At 41.5% G+C, this 10,680-nt stretch overlaps 1 protein-coding gene across 1 annotated transcript; it reads right to left on the bottom strand.

Annotated features, from left to right (window-relative positions):
* Positions 1 to 547: 547 nt before the first annotated feature.
* On the bottom strand, positions 548 to 5,343 carry TCHHL1 (trichohyalin like 1). The gene is made up of 3 exons (XM_019433081.2): positions 5,300 to 5,343; positions 4,045 to 4,200; positions 548 to 3,373 (listed from the first exon to the last, which is right to left on the bottom strand). The coding sequence occupies exons 2-3, from the start codon at positions 4,180 to 4,182 to the stop codon at positions 851 to 853; spliced, it is 2,661 nt and encodes an 886-aa protein (XP_019288626.2). The 5' UTR covers positions 4,183 to 4,200; positions 5,300 to 5,343; the 3' UTR covers positions 548 to 850.
* Positions 5,344 to 10,680: the final 5,337 nt, after the last annotated feature.

The raw sequence follows: 10,680 nt of genomic DNA, 5'->3' as shown, positions 1-10,680 counted from the left end.
GAGATTGATTACAAGGTCATTTATTTGCTAATTTTGATACAATGCTGTCAGCAAACCATATGGGTAAACATTTTATAGACTTAGTGGATCATAGGTTCTAAGAGCTTCTTACAGAATCAAGCATATGTTAGATTTGCATACTCTCTCTCCTTGATAATTATTCTGATTGCTTATTTGAGCCAGACACTCTGAAAACTCTGTGTAAGGAGTGGGATTTAATAGAAGTTTGCTGAATCAATGAATGAATGAATCTATGGCATAGATTTAGTTGCACTCAGACATTAGCAAAGAGTCACGAATCTACTCTGGGTGCTAGAAAAATTATTTTAAGTTATGGCAATATCTGAGATTATCTTGAAGGATACAGTTTTAGGATAAACTTGAAATCTGTTAGGAAATATGAAGCAGAATAATCTGCATCTATGAATTAGTGATATTTTATGATTATAAGGTGGTATTGAGGAGTCTCGTACTCACTGTTGTCACATTATAAAAAGCCAATGAATCAACTGAGGAAATCATCATCTGTTAAAAATATGAAAGGAATTTTTCTATTTTTAGTGACAGGTAAATTGCGATAAATTTTGTCATGAGAAAATCCATTTTGTTACTTGGAAGTAGCATCATATGGTAGCATGTTTGGTGTGATATTTCTTTGGTGGCAGCTCCCACTGCTGAATACTTTCTTATTTGCATTTGTGGAAACCCAGGAAGGGAATTTAAAAGATTATTATTAATCTGCATCTGCATGTGTGTATGTGAACACTAGGGTGGTTGGGAGGGAAGAAGCCTGGGACATGTTAAGATGCATGAAGTTCCTTGGAACTTCACCTGCAATCGTGATAACGATTCATTGCTTTTTAGTGCTTGCCTCCCTTTGCAGTACTGGGTTCTCTCCCTGAAGGTGGTCCTGCTTATCTTCTGAGGCCTGGGGGGCTAATGTTTGCTGTGCATGGGTAGGATCTGTACCAGGCAGATGTTCCCTGGTGGAATGTAATGCTTGGCTGTCATCGAAGGAGATAGGATGATCTGGGTTTGTTGCTCTGGCTGATCGAGCTTGATTTTGCTGCTCTGCTTGGGTCATGTCCATTTGCTGCAGTATCTTTTCTTGCAGGTACTGGTACAGAGGACTAGCATAGACTGCACCCCTCTCCACAAAACGGGGCTCTTTGTCCATCTGTGTCTTCTCTTCAAGGCCTGACTGGGGGACTGAAGCATCATATCCTTTCTTGGCTGGATTTTGTTGGTCATTGGCTTCTCCTGCCAACTCTTGGGGGATTTCATCCTCCTTCAATGTTGTAGGTTCCGCTCTTTCAAGTTGTGTCTTGGGAGAGGCTGAATTGTCCTCATCCAGACTTTTTACTCGAGCCTCCTGGGTCTCTGGTGCTCCACCTTCCTTTCCTTTTGTACTTGGGCCCTGGGCCTTTAGCGTTTTACTGCTGTCTTCCTTTGCAGGGAGCTGCCTTATGGAAAGCTGGTCAGTGAAGCCTACATACAGGGTACCTGGGATTTCTGTCTCCAGCGACTTTCTGTTTTCACCACTTGCTGTGGACTCCTGTGCCTCTGGATGTCCATCGGGGTGCACAGCTGGACCTGGGCCCTTGGTCCCTGAGCCCTGACTCCTGTGATCTTCTCTGGCAGCCCATTCTGGTTCCTCGGGGAGCCGCTTATCCCCTCCCACTGCTGGCACCATGACCTCCTGAGTTGTTTCCTCACCCAGTGCTACTTGTTTCTCAGGGTCTGGGTTATTATTGTGACTTCTTTCCACAGGCTCTCTGAGAGGGTCTATTTGACTCTGGGCATCCTCTTTCACAGGCAAGTCAGTAGTCTCTGAGCTGCTGTCACCATCCTCTGGAGCCAGGCTATTGGGAGTTTCGGGAGAACTGTCATTATTCTGTGTGAGTGTGGGCTCAGGATCCTTTCCCTGGTAACCATCGTCCTCCTTGACTGGCTTGTCATGAGTCTTGGTGACCCTCTTATTTTCTTCTCCAGACTGGTTCTTGAGTGGTTCCAATTCTTGTGTTCTTTCTCTTGCTCCTGGTGTCCCTTCTGCTACAGTGGCATTTTTGATGCCCTTAAGTGCTTCTGCTATGCCTTTCTCAGCATGTCTTGCCTCTTCTGGAGTGACTCTTCCTTCAATTTCAGGATGGTTTTGGTTTCCTCTTTGTGAGCTTAACCCTTTGATCTTAGAACCTTCTAACCTTCCTTTTGATGACACCTGGAGTTCCTGATACTTTCCATCCTGTGGTTGGTCTTCCAGAGTTGGTAGCTGAATTTTTCTCTCATTTTCTTTTTCCCCTGCTGTTCCATGGACTTTGGAGCCTCTCCTCTCTTTCCTTACAGCTCTGACATCAGGTGGTTCTGAAACATTTATGCTATCACCTTGGCCAAGCAGGTTCATTGGTTCATGTTCTTTTTCTTGCGCTGGTGGCTCTTGGGTCTCAGATGTTCTGCCATCATCCCTGGGTTCAACTGTATTCTTTATCTCAGGTGGTGTCCTACCAGCATCCTCTCCTGGTTCTTGGTTCTCAGATGTTCTATCATCATCCTCAGGCTCAACTGGTTTCTCTGTCTGCAAGGATTTCTGGTCAGTTTCTTGTTCTGGCAGGTCAGTGTGCTCTGAACTGGGATCATCTTTTCCTGGCAGTGATAGTTCTTGTGTTTTAGAATGTTCCTTAATACCCTTTTCTGCTGCAACTTCCTGATCTTTGGCAGGCCTCTGTGTTTTTTCTGGTAGATCACTTTGGGTTCTCAGGTTCCCTTCCTGTTCTCCAAATTGATCTCTTGTCTTAGTGCTACTTTGCTCCCTGACTGGTTTATCTCCCTCCCTGGGACTGTCCTTATCCTGTCCCTTCCCCTTTGTGGGACTGCCGATCTGTTCTGATTCTGCTCTTGACTTGTTGCTCTCAAGTTGAGCCCCACTGTCTCCTGTAGCTGGTGTACCTTGGGCTGTTTTCTGGCTCTGTTGATCTTTCTCCAGGTGTTGGTTCTTAGAGTCATTGTGCTCAGATGCTTCTACTAGCTTGTAAGTCTTGGTGTTTCCTTGTGGGTCAACTCCATTGTGTCCCCTTTCCTTAGGGCTGAGCTGAGCTGATAATGCCATTCCTGAAGGAAGTGCCACCCTGTCTTGAGTTGCTGCAGTTTGCTCTGTCCACTGGTCAGTGCCACTGGTCACCTGAAGATCCATACCGCTTGGCTTCTTCTCTGGTTCAGACACTTGTCTGAGTTCTGATTTTAGTAACAATTGTATATCAAGGTAACAGAGGTTCAACAAGTTGAAGATTGCAAGAACAAATTCATCAAAACTGATGGTGCCATTGCTGTGGATATCCAGAAGGTTCAAGTTTCTCTCCACAGCAAGAATGGCATGTGGCTGCATGAAAACACAATGAGGAATCAGCCTATTTATATGTGGTCAAGTGCCCTGAGCATCTACATAGCTCCCAAGAATCCACCCCCCCCCCCTTTTTTAAACTTCTTCCTTAAGAACTAGTGAAATTTCCCAAAACAGTATGAACTTGTTGATTCTGGATCCCATTTTTCATCAGAGAGCTATGCTAAGAAAGAGCTTTTTTTTAAAAATGTTTATTCATTTTGGTGGGAGGAGGGGCACAGAGAGGGGAACAGAGGATCTGAAGTGGGATCTGAGCTGGCAGCAGAGAGCCCGATGCAGAGCCAAACTCATGCAACTGTGAGATTATGAACTGAGCTGAGGTCAGGAGCTTAACTGCCTGAGCCACTCAGGCACCCTAAGAAGGAGCTTTTACATCACTGTGAGTTGCATGTATAATGGTTCGTGACACCTCTCAGAACCTACTCTCCTGAAGCATAGTCCCAGAGGAGAGCCTCATTTTTCTCTGTAAGATTGATTAAGCAATTACACAGAATAGGGAGTTAAGACTGGAAAAAGTTATTCAAAATCAGTGAGTACCGAGAGCTGGTAGCCAAATGTAAAACAAGCAGGGATTACTTAAGCCCATCTTGCATAGATTATGGAGAAAGAGTAAGTGGGGGAGAATTTCCACAGCTCTGTGAACACCTCACCTGAAGAACGTCCCCAAACTCGCCCTGGATGAGCCGTTTCAGCTCTGCGCAGGTCAGTGTTGCCTCATCACCAGCCTCCTGGGCATACTTGTGGAATGTCTCAATTACACAGAGGACATCTCTCAGGAGCTGAGACATCTTTCCCAACTCAGGAGACTGTGAGAAAGAACAAACAAAGCTCATTTCCTAGGATGGGCCTTTCAGGAACAAGATGCCGAGGTTGTTCTCTTTCCTGTCTCTCCCTCTGCTCCACTGGTATCATCTGCTCTATTCTGTATCTCAAGATACAATATCTAAACTTCAGTGATTTAGTTTTGTACAGGATAATGTAGTGAGATCAGATCTGGCACAAGTAGGTATTAGAAGTGACACTTCACCCCACGTTGTGGAGGACAGCGACACTTAGGTGTTCAGAGAAAGTTTTATTGCAAAAGGAAGTGGAAAAAGAACGCAAATGTAAGTACTGAAATGCACAAATGAAGCCAACAGAGTGGGACCAATCCTTCCAGCCTTATCTGAGAGTGTCCACCTGTTTTTTTCCTACCTTGTTTCAGTCTAACTCCTCTGCTTAGGAAAGCATAACTTTATTTGCTTTTATTTTTATTGTTGAGAGACAGAGCATGAACACGGGACCGACTGAGAGGGAGACAGAGGGAGACACAGAATCTGAAACAAGTTTCAGGCTCTGAGCTGTCAGCACAGAGCCCGACACAGGGCTCAAACTCACAAACTGTGAGATCATGACCTGAGCCGAAGTTGGACGCTTAACCGACTGAGCCACCCAGGTACCTTGGGAAAGCATAACTTTTAAAGTTAGAAAAGCTTATAGATGAAAGAGAAGTAATGCCAAGAAAATCAACCCCTGTATCTGCAGGCTGAAGGAACATATTTTTACCAAGAAGACACGGCTCAGTGAACTCACTGGTAAAACAAATAGAATCCTGCCTGACCCCTTGGTCTTTACCCACCATTTAAATGACTCTGTATTTTCATTTTAGTATAGCTCTGAGTCCCATGTCTTGTTAAAAAATGTTCATGCCTATGTCATACAGTTTATATTTTTTAAAAAAGACAATGATCAGAGAAGTTTCATAAGCAAAGATTCATGTGGGGGGCTGGAGATCCCAGTTTAGTGGGATTAATAGTGGTCAAATTAGACTTGGGGTATATCTTCTCTGGAATCCTTACACAATCTCCCAGATAAGCAGAGCAGCAGCTGAGATCCAAGCTCAAGCATATGGTCTATGAGACTTACCTTGTTCACGAATGAGAGCAAGTAGAATAAAATGAACAGCAGGCTGTGAGCTGACAGCAGGCACTGAAACCTTTTATTGAGTCCCTAATTGCACAGTTAGGAAGGAGACACCCTCTGGGTCTGATGCCCTGATTCATCACCATCAAACCCAGTCTCCCTTCCTTGCCTACTCTCAGCTTCTCTTATTTTTATTTCCTTCTTTAAGAAGCTTCAGTTAAGTCTTAGCTTCAGACTCATCCGAAGGAAGGAGAGAGGATATCTTGTTTCATTTACTCACTTTTGCAGGTTATAGTTTTGAGGAATCTTGAGGGTGGTGCTGGCTTTTTTTCTTTTTTAACCTAAGGACACAATTATATTTCTGTTTGTCAAATCATAGGGCTGGCAGGGACACCAGAAGTCATCTGATTCCTCCCTCTGCCCACAGGATGGACTGTATTTGACCCAGTCAAATGGGTATCAATCATATGTTTAAAAATAGAGGCCCCATTGAACAATGTGCCAGAGTGGAGACACCAGTTGATTGAGGTGTTTCAATGTTCTGCTCTCCTTGCCCAGAGGCAGAGTCAGGAAACAAAAAATCTTGCTGGGTGTGCAGAACTTTGCTTACCTAGGATGTGCTAGTTTTAAAAAGTGATTGATATCTGCTCTTTAAAGGTGCTTTTTATATCCAAGGAGCTTAGAAATGGGCATCTATATTCCTGTATTCTTTCTTGTAGAAGGGAAAGGGAGACCTAGAAACCACCAATCTGAGGACAGGTGGGAGAGACCTGAGATGCTAAACTGGCAAATATTTTTATTACCTTTTAGATCTGGGTCCCTCTTCACAGAGAATATTTAATAGCAGAATTATATTTGGTTATTTTATTATATATTTAAAAAGAGAACAGAGTATGTTTTAAAACATTCTTGCCTGTTTGTAAAGGGATGTAAGAAACAGACCCATGAAAACAAGCATAAAAGGCGAAGACCAAGAGAATGGAGGGGTGGAGATGGGGGTAATTTTACAAGAAGACTGGCTAAGGGAAGCATCAATATTGAGCAAAACCTTGTTCTGATCTTTCTGACAATCAAAGCAAGTACAAGGGAACTGAGTGTTGGGGGTGGGGGGAGGGGAAATCCATGTTGATAGTCCTGGCCTGTAAAAAAAGTTTCTCAGAATTCCCCTACAAGACAGAGGCCTCCTCCTGAGAATTGGGGTTGGCATGTGAAGGTCATCTTAATTCTGATCAGTCAACATCTCCTGACGACTGGCTATTTCTCAGCCACTGTGCCAGGCAATGGGGTGTTTAAAGTTGAGTAAGTTCTTAGAGGGTGTTATGCTAGGTGAAATTAGTCAGAGCAAGACAAATATCATATGACTTCACTCATATGTGAAATTTAAGATATAAAACAGATGAACATAAGGAAGGGAAGCAAAAATAATATAAAACAGGGAGGGGGACAAAACATAAGAGACTCTTAAATACAGAGAACAAACTGAGGGTTGCTGGAGGGGTTTGGGTGGGGGGATGGGCTAAATGGGCAAGGGGATTAAGGAGGACACTTATTGGGATGAGCACTGGGTGTTACATATGTAGGTGATGAATCACTGGATTCTTACTCCTGAAATCATCATTGAGTTAACACTCTATGTTAACTAACTTGGATGTAAATTAAAAAAAAAAACCCAACAAATTAAAAAAGAAAAGAAAATGTAAATATGAGAATCCAGCTAACTTAAAGCCAAACATTAAAGAAATTTGCAAGTATAAAGCAATGCCATTTTTTTTGAGATTTTTATTTTGAGAAATACAGTTATTTTTCATTAAAAATACAGACATTAAGGCACAATAAAGTATTAAATATAGAAAATATTTCAGTTTAATAAAGTATATTGCCTTTTATTTTGACTCATCAAAAATTGGGTATTCAGGTAAATCAAACAATCTGTATAGTGGGCAGTTGCAAAAATTATCTTTTATCATTCTAGAATGTCCAAAGAAATAAAATATGAAAAAATCACTTAAAAAAAAAAAAAAGTTGAGTAAGTTCTGTCTCCCTGCCCTGGAGGTCATATAGGCTAGTCTCATGAGAAATGGTTGAAGGAAATGGAGTATCTTCAAGGCTGGATTGGAAAGAAAGACTTAGAGGAAACCTAATGACTGTTTTCAAATATTTGAAGGGTTTTCATGGGGATGAGGAATGAGGTGATAAGAGAAAGGAACTTATATTCATTGAATACTTGTAATATGTCAGGTACTCTATTTGGCTGTCTGACTTAAGTTCTTATATACCTTTTAGGTAGTTATCCTCTTTTAGCAGATAAGGAAGTTAAGGCTCTTAGCTGGTAAGTAACTTGCCTATGGCCATGTGCCCAGTAAATGGCAAGCCCAGATTTAGAATGGAAATGCCTCAAGAATATATCTTTGAGTTCATGGTATCTCCAGTATGTTGAGTTCCTTATTCTGTGTAATGCCAGAGAATAGAGCTAGAATCAATGATTGACATTTTCTAAAAAGAAGTCTTTAGTTTTATTAAGATATCTACAAGGAGCAGTATTGTCTGGCAATGATACACACTGTTCCTAAAGTAATGAGATCCCTGTCACTGGAACTGTCAAATAGAGGCTGAATCACAGTCCATTGGCTAGGTCATGGTAGAGTCCTACCACAGCAGGAGGAAAAGCTAGAGTGGCTTACGGTGAAGGTCACAGGATTCTTCCAACCCTAAATATCTATGTTTTTAGGTTATAGTTTCTCTTTAGAAGGTCAGGTTTGGATCTTGAACAATGTAAGGCCTGGCTTCCTAGCCCTTTTATAGGCATTCCTATTTTTTCAGTGCTTACTTAAGACCATTTAATTACTATCCCTACTTCTGGGTGGGTAGTGACTCAAGGGATGGCAGAAGCAAGAGAGAGATGGGAGGAGAAGGGTAAGAATAATGTTTTGTTAAAAAAAATTATTTAGACTACTATACAATAGACCACAAACAACTCTACTATTACCGAAGAAAAGACCCGAACTGCCTTTCTTTTTCTAAAAAGATGTCTCTCGTGGTCCCTCTGTGATGTTCTCTCCCTTCTAATTTTGTGTAGGGATAGTGAAGAAAGGGAGGAAGAGAGACAGGGGTGAAAAGAAATTGATTAATAAAGAACTATGTTTCAGACTCTCTTACTTTTTGGGGTGCCTGGGTGGCTCAGTCAGTTGAGCATTTGACTCTTGGTTTCGGCTCAAGTAGTGACCTTGTGATTCATGAGTTCGAGCCTGGCATCTGGCTCTGCACTGACAGTGTGGAGCCTGCTTGGGATTCTCTCTCTCCCTCTCTCGCTGCCCCTCCCCACCTTTCTCTCTCTCTCTCTCACTCAAAGTAAATAAACTTAAAAAAAAAAGAACCACTTACTTTATAATTTTTTTTAACATTTTTATTTATTTTTGAGACAGAGAGAGACAGAGCATGAATGGGGGAGGCAGGCTCCAGGCTCTGAGCCATCAGCCCAGAGCCCGACGCGGGGCTCGAACTCACAGACTGTGAGATCGTGACCTGAGCCGAAGTCGGACGCTTAACCGACTGAGCCACCCAGGCGCCCCAAGAACCACTTACTTTAAAAAAATGTTTTTAATTTATTTAAAAGAGAGACAGAGACAGAGACAGAGTGCAAGCAGGGGAGGAGCAGAGAGAGAGAGGAGACACAGGATCTGAAGCAAGCTCTAGGCTCTGAGCTGTCAGCACAGACCCTAACATGGGGATCAAACTCAAGAACTCGAGGTCATGACCTGAGCCGAAGTCGGATGCTTAACTGGCTGAGCCACCCAGGTGCCCCTAGCCACTTACTTTTCAAGATCACAACTGAGGTCTTCAATGAAAGCTCCAAATAAAAGTTCTATGATGGCTACTTTGGAAAAGATGGCAAAGAAAGCAATTTTTAATGATTGTCTGTAATATGGAAAATGCAGCAAGCGAAAAAGAAGACTTCAGCTTATAGATATGGTTTCATTATCTTTTTTACTTATTATAAAAGTGTTCAAGATGATGATGGACTGAACAACCATATATTCTTATGTCTCTCTTGGAATCCTCTAAAATAAAAATACACAAGAATTAAAAAAATGAACCAGTATTATAAACAGAGCTGGAGAATTACAACTTAGATTTAGGAAATTTGTGGAAGCTGAAAAGTGGATGATTGAATGTTCATAATAGAAACAAATGGAGAATGGCACAGCCCAGAATGTGTTATGAAGGAGGATCAGAGGTGAAGGCGGTTCTGGCATCAGAATCTGGAGAAGGTCTGGACTTAGAATTAGCAGATATGATGGAGGTGGGAGTGGGAAGTGGAGCTTTATATAGGGAAAGTAATTGAGAGTTTATACGAGGAACTTCTGTCTCAGTGGCCATTCCCATCTCCCTCTTCTATTTAGAGCACAGAATATAGACCTCTGGGCATATACTACCTAACCTTCCTAGCAAAACCCCAAATGGCTCTTCCCTAAAGAAATTGAACAAAATTATTAGAAATGTTAAATGTAAACTCCTTGAGGGCAGGACTCTGTATCTTACTTTCTATATTATCCTTAGAAGCTGAATGAGGATCTGGACTATAGTAGGTGCTCTGTCATATTTGTTGATTAATAGATGGACTGAGAGCTAAGGTATCTAGTGTCAGTGTTGCTCTGGGAAAACCCTCTCCAAATAGCATTAGATGGGGATGCAGGGGAAGGGGCAGGTCTGAAGCCTGACAGCCTCTGCAAATTCACAGGTTTCTCCTCCGGCCTGCCATAAGTCCCCATTCATATAAGAGAGTTGGTGTGAAAACAGACCTATGTATACCAATCAGAAGAAACTCAGATGTTTTAACTGATATAAAGAATATACTAAATAATCAGGCATATTAATAAATCAACAGCATGAAAAAAAAAGAACATGATAAATGGATTCCAGATAAAAACTGATTCCAGAGGAAATAGAGTAGATATAATTCAGGAAGAAGATAAATTAAAAAAAACCCTCTGATTAATATACTTCAAAGAGATTAATTGAGGCAAGACCAAGATGCTCTAAAAGAACAGAGAAGAAAAATCAGAGAATAAGTGGTATTTTTAGGTTAAATTAAATGAAATTAAAAAAATAACTGAAATTTAAAAAGAACAATGGAATGAAAACAAACCTTCCAATGTTGACAAAATCTTTTAGCATGGCATTATCCAATAGAATCTTAGATAGTTGCACTATCCAATGTGATAGTCACTAGCTATATGTGGCTTGAAATGTGGCTAGTGTGACTGAGAAACTACATTTTTACTTTTATTTAATATTTATTAATTTAAAAAAAGGTTTTTAAATGTTTTTATTTTTGAGAGAGAGACAGAGCGAGTGGGGGGAAGGGCAGGGAGAGAGACGGAGAC

This window comes from Panthera pardus, unplaced genomic scaffold, assembly GCF_024362965.1.
Source record: "Panthera pardus isolate Hobbes unplaced genomic scaffold, ASM2436296v1 HiC_scaffold_11, whole genome shotgun sequence".
Lineage (NCBI taxonomy): Eukaryota > Metazoa > Chordata > Mammalia > Carnivora > Felidae > Panthera > Panthera pardus.
This window is presented reverse-complemented; position numbering and strand designations above follow the sequence as displayed.